This window comes from Vespa crabro, chromosome 9 (assembly GCF_910589235.1).
Source record: "Vespa crabro chromosome 9, iyVesCrab1.2, whole genome shotgun sequence".
Classification (NCBI taxonomy): Eukaryota; Metazoa; Arthropoda; class Insecta; order Hymenoptera; family Vespidae; genus Vespa; species Vespa crabro.
Window position 1 is genome coordinate 3,807,501 of NC_060963.1, and position 27,842 is coordinate 3,835,342.

Below are 27,842 nucleotides of genomic sequence, written 5' to 3' on the forward strand. Positions count from 1 at the left end.
CAAACGCGCTCTCATACGAGGATACATTACATGCATGCACTACTCAGCTCAGCTGCTTCAACTCTCCGCGTGTCGACACTATACATGTATCTACGCATACTAACGTAACGATATACGGCCGGCTGTGCAGGCAGTAGGGCAATTATTAAACCGAGGATCTCGGCCAATCACCACCGATGTCCTCGACATGAATCGTCGTCATCGTCATCGTCGTCGTCGTCGTCGTCTTCATCGTCGTCGTCTTCATCGTCGTCGTCCTCGTCGTCGTCGTCGTCGTCGTCGTCTTCATCGTCGTCGTCGTCTTCATCGTCGTTGTCGTCGTCGTTGTCGTCGTCGTCGTTATTGTCATTTTATAGTTAGACGCCATCAAAATTTATTAAATCCTTAAATCAGGAACGTTACAAAAAAATTTCTAAACAAATTGAACCTCCTTTGTTTATCTGATATGATAATAAAGGATAAAAAAGAAAAATTGAATTCATTAAATTTTCTATATATTAAAATATAATAATTTGATCTTGGATGTAAGAGAAAAATTTTCCTTTTCTATAATAATGATAATGTTAATTGTAATAAATCGACTGCATCCTAGTACGTTGTATATCAGGCCACGATGCGTAGAAAACAGATAACAGTTAGCAAGCTACTCGCGACCTATGCCAATCTCAAAACTAAATATACTCGGCTCGGATAATCATGGCATTAGACGCGCATGGCAGTACACACGACGCGAACCACTGTACACGACTTTGGTATCTCAAACGTCTCTTCTCAACTCGGTCCAAACGTTGCCCGACATGACGACAGATCTACTCGAAAGAGATCTTCTCGATTCGTTATCGATTTTTTTCTTTTCTTTCTTTCTTTCTTTCTTTCTTTTTCTTTTCTTTCCTTTTTTCTTTTTGTTCCTTCAACGACATAAAACTCACGCGCAACGATATCTTAGAACGTTCGTAAACAAACGATATAATAATTAATGAAATATTATCTTTTGAATGAATTAAAAATATTATCTTTACGGTCTATCCGACTTTTATTAAAAATTGAAAAACTCCGCCGAGATTTCTTTCATGGCGTTTCTTTCGAACTCAGAATCTAAGATTGTGAACGATCGTCAGGATGAATTACGACGACGCAAATACCATCGCACGCTCGTGCGAATCCTTGCGTAGCAATGATGTCATTTGACCCTGACACGCGCAGTCGTCGAGTACCGGTATCTTCTCATCCAAACGCAAGTAGTAGTCGATATCGTCGAAGGAAACGCGCGATTGAAAGGTGCATGACATCTTTAACCATAGTTCTAAAAATAATATCATTCCCTGGAATTTCTTTTACAAATGATACATATAGATATATAGATATCTAACTCTACGAATATACGTATGTATATATATATATATATATATATATATATATATATATTTGCGTACATGCATACATAAGTATGTACAAAATAATTTTATGCAAATATTAAAATTATTGAAAAAAAAAAAAAAATATATATATATATATATATATAGCTGCATATTTAGCTGCATATTTAATTTGGAGAAAAGAAAAAAAAAAGAAAGCAAAAGAAAAGGAAAAAAAAGAGAAAAAGATAATTTCTCCCAAAATGTTACTTCATTCGTCTTATAAACGTTTCTTTTCTTCTTCTTTTTTTTTTTTATTTTATTTTTATTTATTTATTTATTTTTTTTCTATTTTCTTTTTTATTTTTACGCGGATACATTATTGTATTAAATCGATTGAATTCATAAATTTGAAATTAATCTTTGGATATATGAATGAATTTATTAAAGTATTTTTATCGGAATTCATCGTATCAAGGATCACGTGCGGTCTTATAAGTTAAAACCAATAAATTATGGTTGAAGTCCTCTCCGATAATAAGAGAAACATTCATAGTGTATAATATATAGCGGATGATCATCGTGTGGTGTCGACACTCCTTTGAGGTCGATTCTCATGGACGTAGCGTGGCCTTAAAGCTTTTCAAAGGCTGTTGCAGCTCGCGGGAGTGATTATTCTGGCATCTCTCATGATATTAGTTACAATCGCTGCACACACTACCTTATTCGTTCTTGGATTCTCATCGTCGTCGGCGTCGTTGTTGTCATCGTCGATCGATCGATCTATCGATCTATCCATTCGTTCTTTCGTTCGATCGAAAGAAATTCCATCAAGATCACGGACTCGAGATTGACGATTAACGCTTAGGATTCTTCCATAAACAGGTTTTATATATCGGAATAATAAAGAAATATTTAAACTTAGATCAGAATGACGATTGAGGTACGTACCAATCGTGGATTGAGATACGTCATTTAATTAGTTTTAATTGAAAAATTCCATAATAATTTTCGTCTTTCCGTAATCCCCGTATATTAATATATACGATAGCAAACGATAATATGAGATTACAAAAAAAGAAACATAAAAAAAAAAAAAAAAAAGAAAGAAAAGAAAAGAAAGGGAAAAAAAAGAAGACAAAAAATGAAAAAAAGCAAACAAATCGAATATCTATGAATCTATGAAAGAGTTTGACTCTGCAATAAGATCTACGCAATGCCTTACTCGATCGACGAACAAAAATAACATGGCATTGAAACATACAATGCGGAAAACTTTAAATCGATTTAACCTTCGCGAAGGAAGAAGCCAAGTAAAAACAATATCGATGTTTTCTTTTTCAAACAATAATTGATCATTGAGTATATACAAAATTCGATTGCCCCAGCTGTTGATGTATCGTGACTAAAAATAAGAGAACGTGACCGGGAATGATTATTTTCATTCATAAACGACTACGTTTTCGAATAACAAAATTTCGTTGACGGAAATCAACGAGAAAATTTAACGTCTCCTTAACGTTTTAAAAGAAAAATCTAAAAATAATTCTCATTTCCAGGCGATAGTCGGCAAGGAAAAAAAAAAAAAAAAAAAAAGACAGTAAAAAAGAAAGAAAGAAAAAAAGAGAAAAGGAAAAGGAAAGCAAATCTTTTTCACGCACAAATTAAAACAAATTAATAAAATAAACTGAAAGTATAAATGTATCAAGTATAAATACAGTATTCATAATATTGGTTCTTAGATACATATATACATGTATGTATGTATGTATGTATGTATGTATATATGTATGTATGTATGTATGTACGACCATTCGTAGTCAAACAACTTAGATACATACATATATATGTCTAAATGAATACGATTAGTATTCACGACTTCTCAGATAATATGTTCTCGCTACATGCGTGCTCGCTGTATCGCAGTACAATCGACAAAGTAGCTTGTCAAAGTTTATCGTAAACCTTAATATTATTAAAAATAAACACGATAAAATATCACAACAATAACAACAACAATAACAATAACAACGACACAAACAAAAAATCATAAGCGTGATATCAACTGTCTAAGCGTAATTACGAAACATCTAAAACTCTTGAAAAGTAAACGTGTATTTATTTTCTTTTTTCGATCACTTCGAACTTCGATGATTTGTAAATAAAGAAAGGTTAAAAGTACGAAAGTATAAAAATTATTCAAAAAGTATTGAAAATTAATTTTTTTTTTAAATAATAAACGAAGGATATTTTCATTTTCGATAATCAACAAAGAACATGAAGGTTGTAAATAAGATCACCGAGTGAATTTGGGTGTCGATCGAAGACTCGCAGTTACTAGTCGATATCGATTATCAAGGAAATTATGGGAGGTTAAAGTTCAAAAGACTGCGAGGGTCTGCTTGAGAGTAAAGAAGAGGAAAGAAGAGATGGAAAAGAAGGAGAAGGAGAAGGAGGAGAAGGAGGAGGAGGAGGAGGAGAAACAAGAGGCGTGTACGTGTCGGTAAGCGAACGTTCATGCTCGCTCGAGTACGCGCGCGCTCACACATACGCACGTACGCACGATAGTGCATGCCTGCCGGTGTGATTGACATTAGTAAGTATGCCATGGCCAACCGCTCACAACGTGCTGGTACGAACAACTGCAGTACTGCCCACACCGACTGCCTCATACATACAAATGCACGAGTATTCGCATACTGATCTATGTGTTGGCGCGAACAACGTTGACGCATTTGTCTAGGACTAGAACTAGCGACCAAAATTTTATGAGAGAAAGAGAGAGAGAGAGAGAGAGAGAGAGAGAGAGAGAGAGAGAGAATAAAAAAAAGAAAGTTGATTCGTCTGTTAAAAATCAATCGAATGAAAAAACGACCGATTAATGCAAGGATGGTACATGGGGGAGGGGAGGGGGGAAAGCGTGAATTAAGAGATATGATCTCAAAGAAAAAAAAAAAAAAAAAAATCAGAGAAAAGAAAAAAAAATGAGAAATTGAACGAATATATCTCGTATGGATTATTTGATAAAAATTAAGATCAAATTTACGAGATACTTCAAGTGATGTATCTGAAGGATGTGTTTGATATATGCTTTTTCTTTTCTTTTCTTTTTTTTTTTTTTTTTTTTATTTTTCCTCTTTTCCTTATCTCTTCATTTCTACGACGAGACAAAACGAAGTAGTTAAGTGTCTTGTCTATCTTTGGGAATGAAGATATCGCAACGAGAGTTGGACACGTTATGGAATCCATGAAGAAAGGCGGTATCATTTTTCTTTCTTTTTTTTTTTTTGTTGCTTTTTTTTCTCGTTTTTCTTTTTTTATTTTTTGTTTGAGGCGCGACGAAACACGCGCGGATCCTTTCGAACGTACCGCCCACGTCATATGGTGTGTTAAAACAATGCAACAGGTGGCCTACTCGGACGATCCGTTTCTACTTATTTGCAGCATACACTTGAAGAGAGAAAAAGACAGAAAGAAAAGGACAAAAAGAAAAGGACAGGAAGAGAGAGAGAGAGAGAGAGAGAGAGAGAGAAATTAAATACCCGATTTCTGGAAATCGGACTGAACGGTATAATAAGCTCGAAGAGGAGATGAAATGAATACGAAAGTATAAAAAAGAAAGAAAAAATAAATTAAAAAAAAATAAAAATAAAAATAAAAAACAGCAAAGAAAAAGTAAAAAAATTCAAACATTGAAAACTAATTATAGTTATAAATTATTTAAGAGCGCTCGTTACCGCGACTTAAAAATATTATCGTAGAATAGAAAAGAAAAAAAAAAAAAAAAAAAAAACGAGAAAAACAAAAAAAACGTCCCATGAAGAAGAAAGAGAGAACAAAAAAAACGCAGAAGGAAACGAAACAAAAGCAAAAATAAAAAAAAAAAAGAAAAAGAAGAAGAGAAATAAAAAGTCGCCGATTCTCGGTAAAAAGAACGGAGATAGGTCAGATGCAAATAAAAATGATAAACCGTGGAATGACGTAACGTAAAACACTGTTCGACGAAGGACACGGTTTTCACCAGGTTCGATCTTCCTGTAAGATGCTATCGTTTCACCGAAAAAAAAAAGAGAAAAAAAAGATAAAGGAAAAAAAGACCGGTATCGTCGAAGAAAAAGAGACACCGTGAAAGATATTAAAGAAGAAGAAGAAGAAGAAGAAGAAGAAGAAGAAGAAGAAGAAGAAAAAGAAGAAGAAGAGAAGAAAAAGAAGAAGAAAAAAAGAGGAGATGACGATGACGCCTCTCGCAAGGTCCTCCCTCCTCCTGCTCCACCGCCTCTCTTATACTTTTGCTTTCGTCGAATAAATAAGCGGACGAAATACGCGGCTTGTGTTCAAAACGGACCACAACTTACCACCCTGGGCCTCTTCCTTCCCCACTCTTCTTCCTCCTCCTCCTCCTCCTCTTGGCCCTCCCACCCACCTCACCTCCCCCCCCCTGCACTCCTTTCGATTGGTTCGTCCAACCGACGCGACACCGTCCAAAACTTTCATCGACGACTTTCGTTACTTTCTTATCGGTTAAAAAGTGAAACACCGGTCGATCCAGCTCTCCCCTCTTACATCTCCCTCCTTCTTTCACTACCGATCCAGGATATGAGGATCCCCCGCCCCCCTCTTCCCCCATCCCTCCCCAGTCGATCTTCTTCGAACGATTATCGCGTAAGAGGGAGACCACCGGCCTCGATCGTTCTCGATATATCGAGAGTGAAACTGCAATGTACCCACGGAACGAAGGATGAACTCTCTTCTTCCTTTCCCTTCTTCCTTTTATTTCTTTTCTTTTTCTTAATTTCCTTCGCTCAGCCATATCTACTTGCATATGTACGTACATAAATACGTACACGTATAGATATATATATATATATATATTTCTTTGAGAAAAGTATCACGAAAGTGGTGCAGTCCGTATATGGAGAAGACGATATTTCTTTCTCACAGTTACTTTATACATTATATTCTCTCACACATTCTTACGTAACCAACACACTCGATGTCCTCTCGAGCGAGAAAGGAATCTTCCATTTTTCCCTCTCTCTCTCTCTCTCCCTCTCTGTCTTTCTTTCTTTCTTCAACTTGAATTTATTATTATAAACGCGACGATTTTTTAATCGCGATTTTATCTTTTACAGCCCTTTATGATTACCACACTTATATATATATATATATATATATAAAACTTCGTACGTGCAAACGTGAAGATCTAAACTTAGGTACTTAAGTAAAATAATGTAGAGAGAAAGAGAATTTGTAAGAGAGTTTGCGAGAGAGAGAGAGAGAGAGAGAGAGAGAGAGAACTCTTCGGATGTATTGAAATGAAGAAACGTGAGGAGACGGAGTAATGCTCGTTAGAAATTCTTTCGTCATCGCGTTTGCGTCAAAACGCTTCCTGTTTTGTTCGTAAACAGCACGGTTCTAAAGGCAACAGCAGTAACAGCAACAGCAGCAGCAACAGCAGCAGTAGCAGCAAAGGCAAGAGCCCTTTTTCTCTCTCTCTCTCTCTCTCTCTCTCTCTCTCTCTCTCTCTTTCTCTACGCAGAATCTCGGAGTCGTAGTAACGACCGTGATCGAATGTCATGGCGATTCCTCCTCCTTCCTCCTCCATAATCTTCCATACCTCCCTCCCTCCACCTCCCACCTCCCCTTGCTCCCCACTTCTCCTCCTCCTCCTCCTCGTATACGATCTCCACCTGGAGATCCACCTTCGTAACCGTGGCCGTACGGTTCAACGAGTAACTACGAGAGAGTGAAAGTTCTCGTTTACACGCGCCACGAGTTTTTGGCATTGGGCTTGGTTCGGATTGGAGGATCTCGGTTGGTATCGAGGCCACCGGTACCACCACCACCACCACCACCACCATCACCACCACCACCACGACGAGAACTTAACATGGATCCATGAGTTCGGTGGATCGCGTGGCCCGCACACAACTGCCTGCCCCAAAAACTTTGAGTTTCGCGAGGCGTTCACTTCGGCTCGTGGTCGTTTATCGAATGAGAGAATATACGCGTATGTAGTTAGTCAGTTACCTACGTATTTACGTTCGATCGTCTTTGTGATCATCGTGACGTGTTTAAAAAAAAAAAGACGAAAGGATAGATAGGAAGGACGTTCTCTTACACGTGTATTGTTGCTATCGTAACTCTCTTATGTTTTGTTTTGTTTCTATTGAAAAGATAACGAGAACGAATGAGAAAGAACGATGGAAAGAGAGCTTATAGTTTCGTTGTTTTTAAATAATACCATTGATAAATATTTCTTATCCTTGGTGATCAATAACAAATCGATTGTATTTAAGACGTCGATTACAACGTGCTCTGTGTATTATTATCTGGTGTTAGCGAAGCAAGGAAAGATAGAAAAAAAGGATATAATAGGATTTTAGTAAAAGTTCTCCTCCCCACTCCTATTTATTACTCTTCGTTGTTCCTCTTTTTGGAAATAGAAAATGTGCGCCAACATGAGTGTCCTCCAACAAGGCCGTCACATAGGTACGAATAACAATTTTTAAAATATGTATTATTCTATCTCTCTCTCGCTCTCTCTCTCTCTCTCTCTCTCTCTCTCTCTTTATATATATATATATATATATATATATATATATATATATATATATATATATATAACAAGGAGATATTCAAGATCATGATTACGAATCGAGACAAATTTTTCGATTTGCATACTATCCTTGTGAAATGATTTTTTTTTTTTTTATTCTTTTTTTCATTTATTTTTTTTTTCTCATCAACTTTTGTCTTTCTTTTACTTTGTACTTTTTTCTTTTTTCTTTTTTTATTTCTTTTTTTACTGTCATATCTTTGATTATGTGGAGAAGTTTACGAGAACGAGAACGAGAAAGTTAAAAGGATAAATTTATGTCTCTTCCTTCCTCTCTCTCTCTCTCTCTCTCTCTCTCCCCTTCCTTGTCCTCTCTCTCTTTCTCTCTCTCTGTTCCTTTTTCTTTCTTTCTTTCTTTCTTTCTTTCTTTCTTCCTTCCTTTTCTCCGTTAAAAGCGGAAGTTAAATTTACGCGATCGCTATCGTGCCAATTCAGCCACGGTCGATCGCACGAACGATTAGAAACTTGAAAGTATGGGAGTCTTCCTTTTGCTCCAAATTGCAACAGTTCCTAGAATGAAAGAGAAAAAGAAAAAGAGAGAGATAGATAGATAAAGAAAGAGAGAGAGAGAGAGAGAGAGAGAGAGAGAGAAAGAGAAAGAGAGAAAATGTGACTCGATCGTTTCGTAACGGACATAACTTCGACATTCAAGCGTCCGTCCTCCTTCTTCCTCGCATATAATTAAAAGAAAAAGCAAACGTCGAACGTCAGATATCTACAAAGCCAATGAGAAATTCTAAAGATAATAATTCGCTGAACTCGTAGAAACGTATTTCGATGAAAGAATTTTTTGATTTTGAAATCGTCACTTTTTACGAACGAACGGCAAATGTGTATTCAACGGAAACGAAAAGAAAAGAAGAAGAAAAAAAGGAAAAAAAAAAAAAAAGAGAAAACGAAGAAGAAGAAGAAGAAGAAGAAGAGAAAGAAAAAGAAACGAAAAGGCAAGAGAAGAAGGGACTGGGACGAAAATGAAAATGTACGTGGATGTGCGCGCGCGTCTGTGTGTCTATCCTGTGTGTATCTATCTTTATGTATGTGTGTATGTGTGTGTGTGTGTATGTGTGTGTGTTTGAAAGAGAACACGAGCGTTAGTCAGTCATGTAGTTAAAAATAACGGATCGTAATTTGTAACGGTAGTAGGCCGAGAACTCGAATTTCGATCTTTCTACGGTGCTCTCTCTTTCATTCTCTCTCTCTCTCTCTCTCTCTCTCTCTATATATATATATATATATATATATATATATATATCTCAGTAGCTTATGACACAACACGGTAAGGCTTGCCGTAGGAAAAGTAAGGTAAGGCCAGTGGTATAATAGAGAAACTTTCACTGCGGAGGTTCAATGTACCGGTCTCTCTAACTCTCACTGGCCCGTTCTCTCACTGCCGTCTGCCAACAACTCGTGAACATCCGTACTGACGAAGATAGTAGGTAGTATGCCCCTTCCCCTTTCCCTCTCTTAGCCCTTTCCTACCTTGTCCCAACGATGATTATACGATTCCATTAGATCTTTTCTTCGAGATTTATCATAATAAGAATATTAATTATTCTTTTTTGCTTTTCACATGTCGACTGCTATTTGTCGACATTTAATGCAACGTTGTCTTACATCGAACGAGAGAGTAAGAGAGAGAGAGAGAGAGAGAGGGAGAATTTTTGATAATTAAATCAAATTTTAAATATTTATATATATAAATAAACTTACGTATGTATGTTTTATATAAATCTTATTAGTTGTACATATAACAATTGGATTTGGATAAATATTTTAATAACGGTAAAAAATTCATCAGATAGTAACGCCAGCTTGATATTGGTCAAACTCATTAAAATGCGAAATATTATTTTATACCTGTACGATTAAAAAACGAAGAAGATCTACTCGTTGGATAAGATGGAATTTAACGGTGGTGTGTCGTCGTCGTTGTTTCTTAACGGTACCAAGTATGAAGAGATAAGAAACAAAGTGTTTCGTATCTTCTTCCGTTCTTTATATCTTACATATGATACCCGTTTCATGAATGTTACTTCATATATATATATATATATATATATATATATATATATATATATATATATATATAAATAACATATTCATCCTGACGTATTACTCAAAACGAATAATTTGTTTTCTTCGCGATAATACGAAGGAATAATACGAAATTACAGACATAGAATTATTTTAGTATAGATACTGCGAGACCATTGTCATACTCGAGAATAAAAAAAGGAAAAAAGACAAAAGAAAGAAGAAAAAGAAATAGAAGAAGAAGTAGAAATAGAAATAATAGAAGAAGAAGGAAAAGAAAATGGTAGGAGGTATAGTCTTATAGGATGTCATGGCGTGGGAGAGTCACTTTCACCGTCCACGGTCCCTATAGCGGTAAAATCTACATGGTACATAAAATCGGACGTGCCGTTCCGCGATCAGAGCTTATAATAACAATATATAATCAGAAAAGAATGATCGATGAAAATATATATTTCTCTCTTTTTCTCTCTCTCTCTCTCTCTCTCTCTCTCTCTGTATCTCTCTCTCTCTCTCTTTATTTTTACAATCAGATTATAAAAAAGGAAAAAATGCCAACAAAAATAGTAATGGACGGTGGATCGATGAGAAGAGGAGAAGGGGGTGGGGGAGAAAAGAAGCAAAAAAAGAAACGAACAAAAAAAAAATAGGTTTAGAAATAACTAAAATTGAAAACGAAAGAAAATAAAAATATCGGATATATGTAAAGTGAAAAAGAAATAGGGATAGAGAAGGAAAGAGGAACGTAATACGAAGCTCCTCTTCGGAGTAGCTTGAAATGGGCATAGCTTCGTGTCTAATAGAGCGAATGCCTCGTAGGGAGGAACGCGAAACTCGAAAAAGCTTGGCCGACATAGAGAAATAAAGAAGGAAAAAGAGAGAGAGAGAGAGAGAGAGAGTGAGAGTGAGTGAGAGAAAGATATAGAAAAGAAGCTTGCGCTTAGGCTTGGAGGCTAACACGAACACGACAAAAGAGACTACTTACTTGTAGTCTTTGTAGTCGTCGCGTAGTCGTCGGCACTCCGGCCTCTCAAGAAGAGACCGTAGGTTAGTGCATTGGCTGCACTTTCCGTCTCGGTGTGTGCATGTGCACGCCGGCAGTGGCGACGGCGACGGCGACGGCAGCGGCGGCGGCGGCGGCGGCGGCGGCGGTAGCGACGGCAGCGTCGGCTCTCGGTCGTATGCATGCATTGGTTACGCAAGAATAGCAACGTGTGTGAGACTGCTGACCCACATACGGCGGCAGGGAGCAAGGACCCCGGCTTCGGCACGTACACGCGCGTTTCCACATGCACATACATACATACATACATACATACACATATATATGCACTCACACATACATACTCAATGAGAGGAAACTGAGAAAGAGTATCGTATATGTGTAAGCGAGTGCACTCACTCCCTCTCCAATAATACTCTCGTATAAAATGCGCATGTCTATGGATACGTGATGCGCGCTACCGTGTTATATATATATATATATATATATATATATATATATATATACATATTCCTCTCACTCTTGCCATCTCACTCGAAACTACCGCCGTGTATTCTCTTCTTCTTTTCGCGCATGCCAACGCCCGCGAGCATCCGACTGTATGAGTGCACATGCAACTCCATCTGTCGTCTTATACGCTTAACCATACGATGCACACACACTGCTCTCGGCCCACGTGGCTCTGCGATAGATGCAGGCCGGCTTAAGGACCGTTCACACATCATCATCTCTTTATCGATTAATCTAAAATAGATTAAAAATCGAGAACGTGTTTTCTTCGTTTTCTTTTCTTTTTTTTTTTTTGTTTCTTCTTCTATTTTTTTTCCTTTCTGTCATTCTTTTCTTTCTTATTTCTTTGATTTGTCTCTGTCCTACGATCTTTCATCACGCTAATAACTATACTTTTTTTTTTTACTTTTGAATCATCCCCGATTAAACGAACATCGAACGCATTTCATTAATAGAAATGCAAAATTAATATAATGGGATTCGAATCGTAATGATTCACGTTTTTCGTCGAGCATTTTATTAAGCAAAAGAAGAAGCAAAAAAAAAAAAAAAGAAAAGAAAAGAAGAAATGATCGTTTAATTGTCATGCGTATTACAAAAAGTAATTATCGTTATTTCGTTTGTTATAATGATGACAATGATGACCAGCTATTCGCATCTATGTCCTTGCGTGAAATTTTTATCAAGAAGTCAAGGCTCTCTCTCTCTCTCTCTCTCTCTCTCTCTCTCTCAAGGCGCAGGCCGTCTTACCTAAATTCTCGGCATTGATCGGACGCATTAAAAATATCTTCCAATGGTGACGACCGATATACAGAACATTTGACGATTTAATTCCCCACCCGACCATTCCGCCTATCCACCGAAAAAAAAAAAAAAAAAAAAAAAAAAAAAAAAAAAAAAAAAAAAAAGAAAAAAGGAAAAATCTCTAACGCCTTTTCCAATGATCCCGCTCGAGGAAAGCAACTTTCGAATAGAATGACTTTTCATTTCTTCGGAATCTACGAGTGACGCTATGATTCCAATCTCGACTGAACGATGCAAAAAGAGTGTTCTAGTTTTATTGGAAAAAAAAAAAACAAATGAGAAAAAAAAAAAGAAAAAAAGCAAAAAAAAAATAAAAAAGAAAATTAATCCGCGAAGTTATGCAAAAAAGTATACTTATGTATACCTATGTTGCATACAATATATATAGGTATACGTGACTAATGTATGCATATCTATAATTGTTCGAACATTTGCATTTATAATAATTCATTCCTATAAAATATGTTTCGTCTTGACGCCACCCATTCATTCATTCACAACGCATACAACAAAGTTTTTCTCTCTCTCTCACTCTCTCTCTCTCTTTCTCTCTTTCTCTCTCTCTCTCTCTCTCTTGACCCGTTGACGATGGATCAAAGGGTTCTCGAGTCAGCAGACTTTACGAGTGCGATCATCAACGACAACTACGACGACGATGATCTCGCGGTATGATTAAAATGACCCAAAAGTAGAAGTGAACTCGTCTCGTTCGGTTCTTTAGACGTCATAAAAACGAGACTCGTAAGCCGATCCTTCGAGCAGGCGTACCGTGTACCTAATTATTCGCAGGCCATTTAAACGATAACGTGATGGAGTTATTACTATCAGAATGACGATTCCAGAGATTAAGTACAAGAAGAATATAAAAGAAGTAGAGGAATAATAAAGTGTTATTAAAATGACATGATGCAACTGACTCATAACTTTAATTTTATAGATATTTGTCAATAGTATATATATATATATGTGTGTGTGTGTGTGTGTATGTATGTGATATCTATGATATTAAAAGAGCATTTCATATAAGAAAATATTATTGGAAAAATATTGATTATTATCTAGGTGAATTTATTTTTATTTATTTATTTTTTTTCTTTCTTTTGTTTTTTTTTCTATAATACGATACCAGATAAAAAGGATCACACGGAAGGAAATAAGAACGATTCTATAAATGAAATGAATGTTTTTTTTTTAAAGTTGCAAATCTATTTCTTTTCTTTGTTTTCTGTTTAAATTGTCAAAAAAAAAAAAAAAAAAAAAAGAAAAAAAGAAGTATAAAGATTATAATTGAACACCCAGTACATCCGTTTATTGTAATCTCCCAGTTAGAGCAACGATGGACTGACTCGTCTAGGCATGACCTCCAATTATAGCATTATTTAACATTGTTGCACGGAGAGTAGTCATACGTTCCAAAGAAACCGGAGGTCCCGTGAACCCCATAAAGCTTGCCAACTCGTAACGCCTATGTAATCTAAGCGATACGTCGTAGAAATGGCCAAGATATAAGAGAATTTTGCACGTTACACCGCGAAACAATATTCTACCACGTACGATCCAATTGTCTGCTATTGACTAAAGAGAAATTAATGACAAAATATGCGTTCACTAGAATCGCGAACGCGTGTTCGTTACTACTTTCAAACATTCATAGAATTTTTCGTTGTGGTTGGTATACTCGTAAGAAGAAAAAAACAAAAAAAAAGAAAGAAAGAAAGAAAAAAGAAAACGAAGTAATAATTATTTTTCTTCATTTGATACTAAATAATATGTACCTATGTGATCAGAACATTAAATTACATTCTTTACATTTTTCTATGATATATATTGGAATGAAATTTTCTTTTTTCTTTTTTCTTTTTTTTTTTTTTCTATCTATGATCATTAACAATTCATAATATATAATTATTTGTTACAGGAATTATGACCCTTACGAGCAGCCCGTGTGAGCTAGACAACATGAGCTTGTTTCAAGACCTCAAGTTGAAAAGGAGAAAGGTCGACTCCCGATGTAGTAGCGACGGTAAGAAGCCAATTCATTTTTTTTTCTCTCACTCATTCTTATTTTTATTCTTATTCTTATTCTTATACTTATTCTTATTCTTATTCTTGATCATCATCTTTTTCTTCTTCTTCTTCTTCCTTTTCTTTACTACGAAGAAGAAAATAGGACACGTAGAGAATAAATTAATAATCATTTAACATCAATTCGAACAGACGAACGCGTTAATTATCGTCATCGCAATTATTCCAACATAGCATAGGAAACATATAATTAGAAATCTACGGAATAATTAGAAATCTGCTGAATATCAAAGCACATCGTTTATTCCTCCTTAGAGATCTATATTATCGTTCATATAATCTTATATGAAACGTTTCAATCCGCTTATCTTCATCGATGATATCAAAGAAGGTACGGATAAGCCTCGTCCTTGCTTTCGAAAAAAGTGCAAATCCTATAACACGTAAATATATCTTTTAATATTGTTATCATAACTTTGCCAATCGAACACGTGATCAATGGGAAAAAAGTAAATAAAGCAAAATGGAATTTAATGCAGGATTGTGTTCGTTTTAGATATAATAATAAAAGTGCAAGCAGGATAAATAATAGAAAGGGTGATAAACGAACAAACCAAAAAAAAAGAAAATACACCAAAAAGAAAGAAAAAAGAAAGAAAGAAAGACATTGATCTCATCTACGAATGGTCGTCTTCATCTTCGTCGTCATTGTAGTCATCTTAATCATAGTCGTCGTCGTCGTCGTCGTCGTCGTCATTGTCATCATTGTCATCATTGTCGTTGTCGTTGTCGTTGGTTGGCAAGGGTAGGTCGAGACGTGGGTGAAAGGAAGAGACTATGTAGGCGGGGGTTAAATCTAAAAGGAGGGTAGTAGGTGGCAGTGCAGGGTTGAATATCACGCGGTTTCCCGGACGTGCACCGGTGCTAGTTCGACTTCGCTTGAACTCGCGTTAACATGTGTTGTCATTCTCCTCATCTCTTTATCAACGTAGTATCTATATATATGTATATATATATATATATATATATACACACACACATACACACACATATACACATATATATATATATATGTATGTATACATACATATATATGTGTATATTTCTCTCTTAGTTTTTCTTTCACTTTCTCAAAAATCGAATCTTCCAGGAGGAAGGAATAGTTAAACGTATGTCGTACGAAAGCGATTCGTATCAAAGAAGCGAGCGAGAGTCTCGAAAGCGAGAATGCTGAGCGAGCTGCATCGATTTTTCGACACACGGTTGCAAACGGCACGATACCAATGACCCTCGACCTAGCGCCGGTTAAAGGTCAGAGACAGTTACTGGAATCGATCTTAACATTCACGAGTACGTCAGAAGAGATCTCACTCCTCAATCATCACACTGTCAAGATGTTAATGAAGATGAACGATTTGAAGGATCGGTGAACGCGTTAAAGTGATCGAACTTTTCTTCTTCTTCTTCTTTTTCCTTTACTTTTTCTTTGTTTTTTCTTCTTCTTTTTTTTTTTTTTTATTTTTTTTTCCTTACTTTTTTCCTTTTCCCTCTAAAATTTTTTCGCTATTCCTATTTCAGTGATAAATATGCGATAATTTTTGCTGATTCATTTATATGCTGGAACGACACTCATCGTTGTCTTTGTCGTCGTCGTCGTCGTCGTTGTCGTCGTCGTAGTTGTTGTGGTCATCGTCGTCGTCGTCGTCGTCGTCGTCGTCGTCGTCGTTATTACGATCGTCGTCGTTCGCGATATGCTCGACAATGCGACGCTCTCGGTGAATCATTGATCCCTCTCGATTACACGTGAACAGTCAACGCTCGCTGCTCAACGAGAGAGAACGACGCAATTGCGTTTGACGTGACGCGACCAAAACGAATTTTCGAATCGATCGTCAATGGAGTACTACGAGAGTACGTAGCGACGACTAAATTATCATCCTGAGTTCGTTCACTTTTATTCTCGAACGATACATAAGAAGAAATATAAAAGGATACGAAGGAATAAATAGAAAGAGCAAGAAAAAGAAATGAAAAATTAAAAAAAAGAAAAATAGTATCATGGCGATGAAATAGAAAATCCGTTTCTGTGTCGCGATAAATTCCGTTATCGTTATCGCCACGAGAACCCGGAAAATATCTATATATTTGATTTATTATTATACAAACACAATATATAACATTATCATAGTTTATAGTAATAACTCATCGTGGTGGGATTGTATAAATTATATATCATTATAAATCTAAAAATTATTACTGTCATATTTATCACCCGTGGATACAGTGGATTAAAATCGATTTAATTTGAAGAAAATCGAACATGATATCTATTACATTAATATAGATATATATATATATATATATATATATATATATATATATATATATATATATATATATATATAGAAACATTGTGACAATAATTTTCATCTAGTAAACTTCTAGTTAAATATAATCTATACTTCGTTAAATATTAAATTATCGTTGAATTGATTTGTATACGAGGTAAAGGATAAAGAAGGAAAGGAAAAAAAAAAGAAAAAAAAGGAAAAAAAAAATATAAGTAATCGCAGGAAAATGCGACCGACTTTCCGAATTGTGTCCGACTAATATCGTTCGTTACTACTCAAGTACAAGAATGAAATCATACCGATAGCTTCGATTACCAGGTGCATTGAATATATTAAAAAGTGTTTATCGAAGGACCACATATATCTATTGACATAAATAAAACGATTTTAATGATCTTAACTCGAGAAGAAAAACATATGACAAAATGACTAAGCGTCGAGATGACTTGTAAGAAGAGAAAGATCGTAAGATTAATAATAATAAAAATATAAATACAAATTATTTGATTGTCGTATAAAACGTCGTATAGAAAACGTATGTTGATAAAAAAAAAAAAATAAATAAAAAAAAAAGAAAACAAAATGACATTTCCAATAGAAAATAACGTATCTATCGCAACGAGACACCATTTGCTTGGAGAAAATTGGAATCCATGGAACATGGATTACAATAGAATACTACGTGGTACGACTTATCAAAGATTTTCAATGTATACGTACCCATATAACCCGTATAATAATAATAATTATTATTATTATGATTATACCACTTGCGATAGTTATTACAATTTACGGCATAACTTTCGATTCCCATTGAATTTCGACTCGTACACGATGTTCGATCATTATTACAAGACATTGGATTCGAAGAACGTCTACCCAACGATCTTCGGTAAATATTCTGATTTAAATTATATATTAAATTTTTCTGAAATTTTTGTAATTTATGATTTTTCGATAAAAAAAAAAAAAAAAAAAAAAAAAAGAGAGAGGAAAAGAAAAAAAAAACGAAAAAGTATTACTCCGTAAATCGTTAAAAAGTAAATAGGGTCTCTGAACGAACGAAGGGACATTGTTTGTAGGGAAAAAGGGAAATATAGTGTATGCTTTTGCGAACGAATGATCCGCACGTACCGATATCTACCGTGATCGTACTATTAATAGAATGGAAACTGGTGCCTAGGTACCCACAATCGCGGCTCGGCCTTGTCAACTGCATTCCTTCCTTGACCTACACGAACGAACCAGCCATAGCCCCCAGATCCTTTTCAACAAAGCGACACAACAGCGTCCGCAAACGACTATATTACACTTTCGTGTCAGTCACTTAAGTAGCACCGTGACTCTCCCAAGTCCCATAAAAAAGAAAAAAAAAAAAAAAAAGAGAAAAAGAGAGAAAAAAGGAAAGAGAAAAAAAAAAGAAGGAAAGATTTTCACAGCTGCACTTGCCGCACCTTGAAACCCACATTCTGTCTTTATTACCGTTTCACATTAAACCGTCTAATAGTTCACGCGAAGTAAGCTTTCGATTAGATTCGATAAAACGATATAACGATGTATTTCTTCTATCATAGGATGGGCTTAGTTGACGAATAGATCGTCTTCTTTTTGATCGGTATCGTAGCGAACAAGTTTCTTCTACTTTAGATTTTCCTCGATGTATAACGTAATCGATTTCGATAATTCGATAATAAGGTGTCCTAACCGAGGAGAATTATGCGTTAAAATTAGGCCGATTTATAAACGAGACACCAACGCCTTATTTCTCAGACTCCCCGGTATCCCTCGGATCAGCAGGCTCGCCGCTCGGGATCCAGCCGGCGGACGCACCTTCACCCATAAACTTTCCTGCTCCAGGGGAGAGCATGGCGGATACCTCGACCCTGTCACCAGACGCCAACATGCCAGGCTCGCCGGATTGTCCTATGGTCAAAGTGAAGAGCGAGTACGTCCTGGGCAGCCCGAGTCCAGGAACACCTCGAGATCCTTTGCGAGTCACTGCCATTAGTGGTGGTGGTGGAGGTGGAGGAAGTAATGGCGGAGGTGCAGGAAGTGCTGGTGGAGGTGCTCAGGAATTACGCGAAACAACGTGCTCGGATCGTGCTTCGCCTGATTCGGTCTTCCCAGATGCTGGAAGCATGGTGGGATTTAGGGTTATCGAGGAACAACAACAGCAACACCATCACCAGCAGCAGCAGCAGCAGCAGCAACAGCAACAGCAACAGCAACAGCAGCAGCAACATCATCACCAGCAGCAGCAACAGCAGCAGCAGCAGCAGCAGCAGCAGCAACGTTCCAGCACACCAGCACCAAACAGATCCTCACCTTATTCACCCGTTCAAGCTGTCTCCACGACACCAATGCCTCTAGAACCGTCCTCAAGGAGCGAAAGTCCCGATAAGGGTGATCTTTCATCTATCCAAATGAAAGAGGAATCCGACAATTCGGTCTTCGACGGTGGAGGTGGCGGCGGTGGTGGTGGTGGTGGCGGAGGCAACGGCGGCAGTGGTGGAAGTAATTCCGGCGTTCGTACGGACACATCCAGCCAGCCTAGTCACCGGAATAGTCCGTCGTCGCAATACAATCCAAACCAGAGTATGAGCCCTACCGGTAGTTCGGCTCACGTCTCTCAACAGCAGCAGCAACAGCCGCAACAAGCATCGCCAAGGGCACGAGCGCCATCGGTACCGCCTCATCTCCTGGCTCATCATCAATTCTGGTCACAAAATTCCGGCGTACAGGGATTTGCCACGCAAAGGCTATTGAACGGCGTAATAAGTAGTGCCGTTAGTTATGGACAAAATGTTGCGACGGTTTCCACCAGTAGCTGCACTACTTCTAGTAGTAGTACGGGAACTGGTAATAGCGGTGGTGGAACTTCCGGAAGTACGGGGGCAACCACAACGGCGTCTTCGTGTAAGTTCATTGCACAACGAGGGGTGATATTCGAATCTTATCACCCTTTGAATGAATCCTTTTTATGTGTTTTATATCAAGAACAGATTTCATTTGCCTATTCGTCTGACATAAAACATTTGTTTATTTTCAATGTGTATTAAATTTTCAGGCGAAGGAATGAAGCCACCGGCTCAAAGACCAGCCCCAGCACCACCCAGACCACCGCCAACGGTGATCATGGGAGAAATCGGTGGCGTTAGGACGATGATATGGTCAACGCCACCTTTGGATCCTGTACCACCACCCGCGGCCTCGTGGACCGCCACAGCCGCGGCTGCCTCTTGTTCCTCTTCCGAGGAATCAGCGGCACAACTTCTCCTAAACCTCGGACAAGAGTCCAGAGGGAAACCACCTTCCGTTTCCTATTCGTCCGGACCACCCCTCAACATGGAGAGGCTATGGGCCGGCGATTTAACGCAACTGCCGGCTGCCCAGCAGATGCAAGCCCTCAATCTCACGGCGTCAGGCTCCAGTCAGCCTTGGGTGAGAAACGGCGGGGTCGTCAAGTCCGAGGCGGCCTCGCAATCAATGTCGGTCGCACCACCTGCCCCACCGTTACCGCCTCAGGAACACGAGGAAGACGAAACGCCCATGATCTGCATGATCTGCGAGGATAAAGCCACGGGTTTACATTATGGCATTATCACGTGCGAAGGGTAAGTTTCTTTTAATTTTGTATCATCAATTTTAAAATTATACGATGTAGATCTTTTATGAATATCTTAAATTCTTTATATTTTATATTGCCCGCCAAAAGTCATCCAACGTATTACCTTATACTATAGCAACGTTTACCTATGCTTGTTCATATATTTATCGAAAAAGAATTTTATTTCTTATTTATATCTATAATTAAAATTATATCTATAAAGTTAAGAATAATGTTCGAATATTTTCAAATGGAACCTCATTAACTATACAATGATTTAGATATATTTTATTTTTGATAAACAAACTATTACCATGTTCAAAATTAAAAACAAAAAGACCTTCTTAGTACACTACAACCTTAGTAGAGTACAACCTACAAGTTCTTAATTATCCACCTATTTTCCCGCTCCATTTCCCTAGCTGACGATATCCATCCAAGTTGGAAGAAATACTCCTTGAAAAATATCTCTTGAAAATTTACGTAAGGATACTCCAAATTAATTCTGGATATCACCACTGGGTATCGTTGTCTGACCAACGTCGCAATTTCTATCCCCGTCGTTCTCTGTTGTCTGACACGTAACGAGACGACGTTTATATGAGGAAACTTTACGTAGTTTTCTTCCTTTGAATCGTTTCGATTAAAAATGAATACTTTAATCCTTCATCGGGAATATCTTGCTGCATGCTTTCAAAGCAGTATTTGAGGTGACTTAAAGTGTAAAAAAAAAAAAAAGAAAAAAAAACAAAGAAAAAAAAAGAAAAACAAAAAAAAGCTAAAGAAAACGAAAGACAAAAACAAAAAGAAAAGAAAAGATTCAAAAACAACAACGATCGATCTTGCTGCTGCAGGTGCAAAGGTTTCTTCAAAAGGACTGTACAAAATAGGCGGGTGTATACGTGTGTAGCAGAAGGTGGCTGCGAAATCACAAAGGCACAGAGAAACAGGTGTCAGTACTGCCGTTTTAAAAAGTGTATCGAACAGGGTATGGTCCTGCAAGCCGTTAGAGAAGACCGGATGCCTGGCGGAAGAAATTCCGGTGCGGTCTATAATCTTTATAAGGTTGGTATTAAAATGAACAACTTTTGTATCGTCGATATTATAAAGGGCAAAAAATAAAAAAGGGAGAGGAAAAAGAAAAAAAAAAGGAACACAAGAAAGATACGAAGAAAGGAAAAAAAAGCAAAGAAAATCTTATAATCGTCATATACACAATATTAAGTATTATGTACAAATTAAATGACAAAGTTATGCGATTATGACTTTACAGGTTAAATACAAGAAGCATAAGAAGAGCAACAAAGGAAGTGGGATGAGCGGTGGGAACATGGGTGGCATGGGTGGCGGTGGTAACGTTGGTGGTGTGAACGGGTCGGGATCCCTTGGTGCCAATAAAGGTACCATGGGCCCGACGATGTTAGACAAACACATGGTAGCAGCTGCGGCTGCACATCATAGTCAGCAACAGCACGCACAGCTCGCTGGTAGCTTCCTTCATCATCATAAAATTTCGTCGGGCGATCCGCTCAACTCGCAACCTACTCCCAGCCATCCAAGTCACCCTGCCCATTCGGGCCACCTCGTCAATGGAACGATCCTGAAGACTGCTTTGACCAACCCTTCTGAGGTTATTATATTTTTTAATATTTTCTGCGTGTTTGTAAAAAAAAAAAAGAAAAAAAAAATAAGTCGTCATTACCAAATAACATCAATGGCGTCAATTGACGCTCTATTTACATTTCATTGATCTATACGATCGCGATTCTTCCATCGGTATCATATCCAATTCTTTTAACTTTTACTTTACATTGATTGATCGATCGACACGATAGCTTTATAAGAGCAACGTCAAAATCAAAACGAAACGACAACGCTTTCTCTTTCCTTAGGAATAAGCTGCTAGCTATCTGTGAACCAGATATTAATACATACGAATCAACGTCTGAAAAGATCACCGATACCATAGTATATTCCGTATTCGAGGCTAGCAATTTAAGTGATTTATTTTTCCCGGCTCCAGTTAGAAATCGAGCGGGACTCGACAAAAGTTGATCTTTACCGGTAGAATACATTCGAGATCGTTGATGAGAACTACCCGAAGGCATCTTCACTTTCACTTTTGTACACAGCTGCTCCGCTCTACAGCAGGACGTACGGACGTTCGAAATCGTTTTACCAATCTGTTGACTTCTATCAATTTTCTCGCGAAGAAATTCTCTTTTATTCGAAAAATATATGTATAATAATAATACGCTCGAAAGAGAGAGAGAGAGAGAGAGAGAGAGAGAGAGAGAGAGAAGACACTTTCTTGGAAATAGTTTATCGTGAGAATAAAATAAACGAAAAAGTAATACTTTCACGTTCGATCATGCTGTTCCAAATGTCATAGAATATTTTTCTTCTTCTTTTTTTTTTCCCCCTTTCAAATCTCTTAAAGAAAGCGCAATGAATTATATATGTTTCTATTTAATTATTTATTTATCCTCACGTGTTGGATGATAAAAGAAAAGGAAAAAAGAAAAAAAAAGAAAAAACAGAAAAAATATTAGAGACATGTAATAGAAACGTATAAATGTGATATTCGATATATTAACTAACATAAACATGCGCTCAAGCGCGCGCGCGCGCGCGCGCATGCACGCGTACAAGTTAAATCTAGTTCCCGTCTTTCATCGTGTTGATCCTGAAATGAATGAACTCTTCGCTGCAATTTCACTTTCTTACGACTTATCTTGCGCAAGCCTCAAGGTTTCCCACATTACGAAAGCCGATAGATAGAACGAACAGAGGCAATAACGGCAGGCTCGCTCGAAAGCCAACTTGATCGGCATCGCCGTCTCTATTTTATCCTTTCTATAGAATGATAGATCTTTCTTATGATGAGATGATGATAAATCGATAATTCTAAAAGTAAATCAATTAAATTGGATTAAAGAAATTTGAAAAAAAAAAAAAAAGAAAAAAGAAAGAAGTATTTGCTATCTCCTTTTTTATTTTATTTTCTCTCTTTTTTTCCTCTCATTTTTTCTTTCTTTTTTTTCTTTCTTTCTTCCTTTCTTTCTTTTTACATAATCACGAACAAGATATAAAACGTATTTATAATTCTAACTTTAACTGTTTCGATTCTAAAAGACAATGTTTTACGATGAATCCAATGATTCGTGAAATTATTATCACGGGACATCGTGATGGCTCATAAAAGAGATATCCATAGAAAATAGATATCAAATTGAAGTGACTATCCGTTAAAAATGTCCGGAGCATCCAGGTGAAACAGCACGATGACGATCGGCTAGGGACAATAGAAAATCAGCGACAACCGGTGCCAAGGACGGGCAGTTCTCCGGCCGTTTCGTAACTCGTGAAAGTCTGCGCAAGGGACACTGACCTCTTACCACCTTCCCCCGCCATCCCCGTCCCCTCTCTCTCTCTCTCTCTCTCTCTCTCTCTCTCTGTCTCTCTCTCTCTTCCTTCCCCGTCACCTTCGTCTGCCTCTTTCCGCCTTTTTCTCCTTCTGTTCTCTGGTGTTCCCTTGTTGTTCTCCCACCCTATCATCGCCACCACTACCATTTACCTCTCCTACGTTCTCTTCCTCCTTCTCTTTCGCGCCACCCTCGAGGAGTTTCAGTCAACAAACCACGCGACATCGTGGTCCCACGATAGACAATGGGGTGCGTGAAAAATCTTATTAAGAGTGTGAATAACCTAGAATTTTTTTTTATACATACATATAAAATAACAAATAGATATTATACGTACAATGATTTTACCTTCTTATTTCTTATAATATAATTTTGTAATACCGCTGTCATGTTTTTACGTTTTACTCTCTCTCTTTCTCTCTCTCTCTCTCTCTCTCTCTCTCTCTCTCTCTCTCCCTCTCTCCCTCTCTCTTTCTTGCTCCCTCTCGCGTGATCCAAGAATACCGATCTCAAGGAATTATTTTCAAGGAAGTAACGCGAAAAGGTCAGTGAGAAAGGTCAATTGACTTTGAACGAGAATCGTGTTTCTTTAACGACAAAGAATTGGAAATGATGACGTTGGTGATGATCTTGATAAACTTTCATAAATGATCCATTCGAATATGATATTTTCTCGATAATGATTTTCTTATTTAATAAAGACGAATTTTATTTCTTTGTTTTTTTTTTTTCTTTCTTTCTTATTTTTTAGGTGGTACACCTACGGCAGAGGCTAGATAACGCCGTTAGTAGTTCGAGGGATAGAGCATTTCCTTTGGACGCGACCCTCGCTATGATTCAAACGCTCATAGATTGCGACGAGTTCCAAGATATTGCTACGTTAAGGGTATTTTATTTCATAACTATATTCAAATAATTTATCATATTATCAAAAAATCCTGAAGATAATACGAATATAATATAACGTTTAAACGGACGTAACACGGTATTATTTTTTTATTCGATATTATCTAAATTATCTTCTTTATATTTGATTAAATGTAGGATTAAAATGATTTTATTAACTTTTCTAATAATGATTTTATATTACTTTTTCAATTCTGAACAGAACTTGGACGAGCTGCTGGACCATAAATCAGATTTAAGTGAGAAGCTGTGTCAAATAGGAGACAGCATAGTGTACAAGTTGGTGCAGTGGACCAAAAGGTTACCGTTTTACCTTGAGCTGCCGGTTGAAGTTCACACGAGGCTGCTCACTCACAAGTGGCACGAACTCCTCGTGCTGACCACCTCCGCTTATCAGGCGATGCACGGTCAGCATAAGTTCACCAATGTGGCCTCGGATGAGACGGGCGCGGATTTTATGCAAGAAGTAATTATTTCCCCTTTCCTTATCTTCTTTCTTTTTCTTCATTATCGTTATTACGTCATCCGTATGTCTTTCGCTGACCAAATAAAATTTTTACAGATATATATGTATATAATAAAAATGTATTAATGCGGCAGTTTTTTTGAATTTGTCACCTAATTGAATTTGTCAGACCACGCACGAGTTCATACTTAGTCTCGGAATAAAAAGAAAAAAAAAGAAGAAAAAAAGAAAAGGAAAATAATGATAATTTATTCCCAACAGGTTTCCAACAACATGTATACGCTGCAAACGTGCCTAACTAGCATGATGGGCAGACCGATAACCATGGACCAATTACGGCAAGACGTAGGGCTCATGGTAGAAAAAATAACTTATGTCACGCTTATGTTCAGGCGAGTAAGGCTACGGATGGAGGAATATGTCTGTCTAAAAGTGATCACCATGCTCTCGCAAGGTAAATATATGTGTAAGGAAATATTCGTATAGATTCACACGTGAGAAATTAATATCCCTTAATTAATTATAGAAATAATTAACTACTTAATTAATTATAGAAATAATTAATTACTCGTAATCACGCATAATACATAAGGTGATCTGTTTTTTGTTTGTCTGTTTGTTCGGTTTTTTTTTCTTTTTTTTTTCTTTTTTTTTCTTTTTTTTTCTTTTTTTTTTTTTTTTTTTTTTTTTTTTTTTTTTTTACATATATATAACGCTGCAAATTGGAGATGCAAAATGTAAGCATTAGAAACATTAACCTAATCCTTCTTTAATCGAATATTTTTCATTATGTTACGAATGATCGCAACAAAATTAAACTAAACAAAACATTTGATCTATTCTTTTCTATTATCCTTAGCACGAGGAGGTACACTGGAGTTAGAACAGATACAAGAACGGTACATGAGCTGTCTGCGAAGTTTCGTCGAACACAGTGCACCACAGCAACCAGGTCGATTTCACGATCTTCTCGTCAGGTTGCCGGAAGTAAGTTTAATGAGATATGCAGGGGGTTGGGATGGGGTGGGATGGGGGTAGGCGGGTGAGATTGGAGCATGAATCGTTTGATTTTTCTTTGACCACACTTTGGTGTATATACGAAATAATTACTAATGGTACATATCTACGTTTTACACGCACGAAAAAAAAAAGGTCACGTATTAAGTAGTCGTTTAGAACAAACATAACGAAAAAAAAAAAAAAAAAGAAAAACAAAAAAAAACAAAAAGAAAAAATAATATGAATTATGAATAGATTCATATGGACTTGTTGTTTGTTTCGATGTTCACTTTGAAATCTCTAAAATATTGCTATGGTGTTTCTTCCTTAATTTCAGGTACAATCAGCGGCAGCTCTACTTCTCGAGAGTAAAATGTTCTACGTTCCTTTCCTATTGAACTCAGCAATTCAAAGATAGTAAATAAAAAAGCTGACGATAAAAGCTGAATTACCTATATACATACTATACATACATACATATACATATTATACATATATATATATACATAAAAAGAAGAGGTCAAAAGGAACCTAATAACAAGACACGAGAAAAAGAGAGAGAGAAAGAGAGAGAGAGAGAGAGAGAGAGAAACAAACAAAGAAACGAAAAACCCCGTAAAAATGGACTCAGAGAGATAGAGAGGGGTGGAAAGGCTTTGTTTGTGTATGTATGATATAATTATAAAAAGTATATATATATACATATAAATAATATAAATAATAATATAATTGTGTGTGTTCGTTGCGTTGTACAAAACGAAAGAGGATAAAATGAGAGGGAGAGAAAGAGAGAGAGAGAGAGAGAGAAAAGGGAAAGGAAAAAGGGGTGAATGAGAGAAATGGATAAAAACTTGAAAAGAGGAAAAGAAAGAGACAGAAAGAGAAAAAGAGAGAGAGAGAGAGAGAGAGAGAGAGAGAGAGAGAGAGAAGGAAAGAAGAGGAAACGAAAGGAAGAAGGAAACGAAAGAGGAACGCTTGGAAATATGAAAGAAAGAATATAGAGAGAATCTAGAGAGAGAGAGAGAGAGAGAGAGAGAGAAAGAGCGCGTGAGAGAGAGAGAGAGAGAGCGAGAGATTGAAAGAATGGAGAAATTGAGAGGGAGAGAAAGAGATAGAGAGAAAGTGTGAGAGATTGATGGAGTGCGCCACCTCGAGATAGGAAATCAATCGAGGAGGGGAACTGAACTTTTTTATCGAAACTAAAAGACTATAATAATATATTTCTGTACGCAGTACCGCGCAACTACGTCACTGTGTGTTCACATTGCATAATCCGATCGATAGTAAGACTCTCGTTACCGTACGCTCACCGTAGGCCACCCTACATAAATGTACTGTCACTCTCCACCACTCTGAACCGAACGAATCCACAGCCTGACGACAAGCCTTATGGGACGGACGAGAATGATACAAATAAAAATGGGATATACTCAAAAAGATAGGAAGGAATGTTAACAAGAACAAAAAAAAAAAAAAAAGAATGGAAAGAAGGAAAGAAAAGAGAACAAATAAAACAATACAAACAAAACAGACAGACAAACAAACAAACAAAAACAAAATAATAAACAAAAACAAAGAAAGAAAAAGCGAAATCTATTCAGTATAGCGACGATTATGATAATGATGATGATGATGATGATGATGATGATGATGATAATAATGATGATGATGATGATGATAATAATAATGATAATGATGATGATGATGATGATTACGATGATGATCAGTTACGCGTTTT

General features: G+C 36.9%; 1 protein-coding gene and 1 long non-coding RNA gene across 20 annotated transcripts in view; one reads left to right on the forward strand and one right to left on the reverse strand.

The window, feature by feature from the left end:
- LOC124426930 (hormone receptor 4-like) overlaps nucleotides 1–26,901 on the forward strand; it is a 110,398-nt gene extending 83,497 nt beyond the window's left edge. For 10 of the 19 annotated variants that reach the window (XM_046969219.1, XM_046969220.1, XM_046969225.1 and 7 more), the window contains 11 exons: nucleotides 14,244–14,348; nucleotides 18,472–19,617; nucleotides 19,769–20,315; nucleotides 21,163–21,373; nucleotides 21,582–21,938; nucleotides 24,485–24,619; nucleotides 24,842–25,105; nucleotides 25,367–25,559; nucleotides 25,834–25,842; nucleotides 25,965–26,092; nucleotides 26,442–26,901. In XM_046969219.1, the coding sequence (XP_046825175.1) occupies nucleotides 14,249–14,348; nucleotides 18,472–19,617; nucleotides 19,769–20,315; nucleotides 21,163–21,373; nucleotides 21,582–21,938; nucleotides 24,485–24,619; nucleotides 24,842–25,105; nucleotides 25,367–25,559; nucleotides 25,834–25,842; nucleotides 25,965–26,092; nucleotides 26,442–26,522 (3,171 nt within the window). In that variant the 5' untranslated portion in view covers nucleotides 14,244–14,248 and the 3' untranslated portion in view covers nucleotides 26,523–26,901. Of the gene's footprint in view, nucleotides 1–6,527; nucleotides 7,366–7,409; nucleotides 7,848–13,621; nucleotides 13,994–14,243; nucleotides 14,349–16,773; nucleotides 17,594–18,471; nucleotides 19,618–19,768; nucleotides 20,316–21,162; nucleotides 21,374–21,581; nucleotides 21,939–24,484; nucleotides 24,620–24,841; nucleotides 25,106–25,366; nucleotides 25,560–25,833; nucleotides 25,843–25,964; nucleotides 26,093–26,441 lie in introns of those variants that run through there. The other 9 variants (XM_046969230.1, XM_046969231.1, XM_046969218.1 and 6 more) reach the window with 8 other exon arrangements.
- Nucleotides 14,632–16,664, reverse strand: LOC124426954. Its single transcript, XR_006942842.1, has 2 exons — nucleotides 15,884–16,664; nucleotides 14,632–14,784 (listed from the first exon to the last, which is right to left on the reverse strand). It is a non-coding gene; the product is annotated as an uncharacterized LOC124426954 (long non-coding RNA).
- Nucleotides 26,902–27,842: the final 941 nt, after the last annotated feature.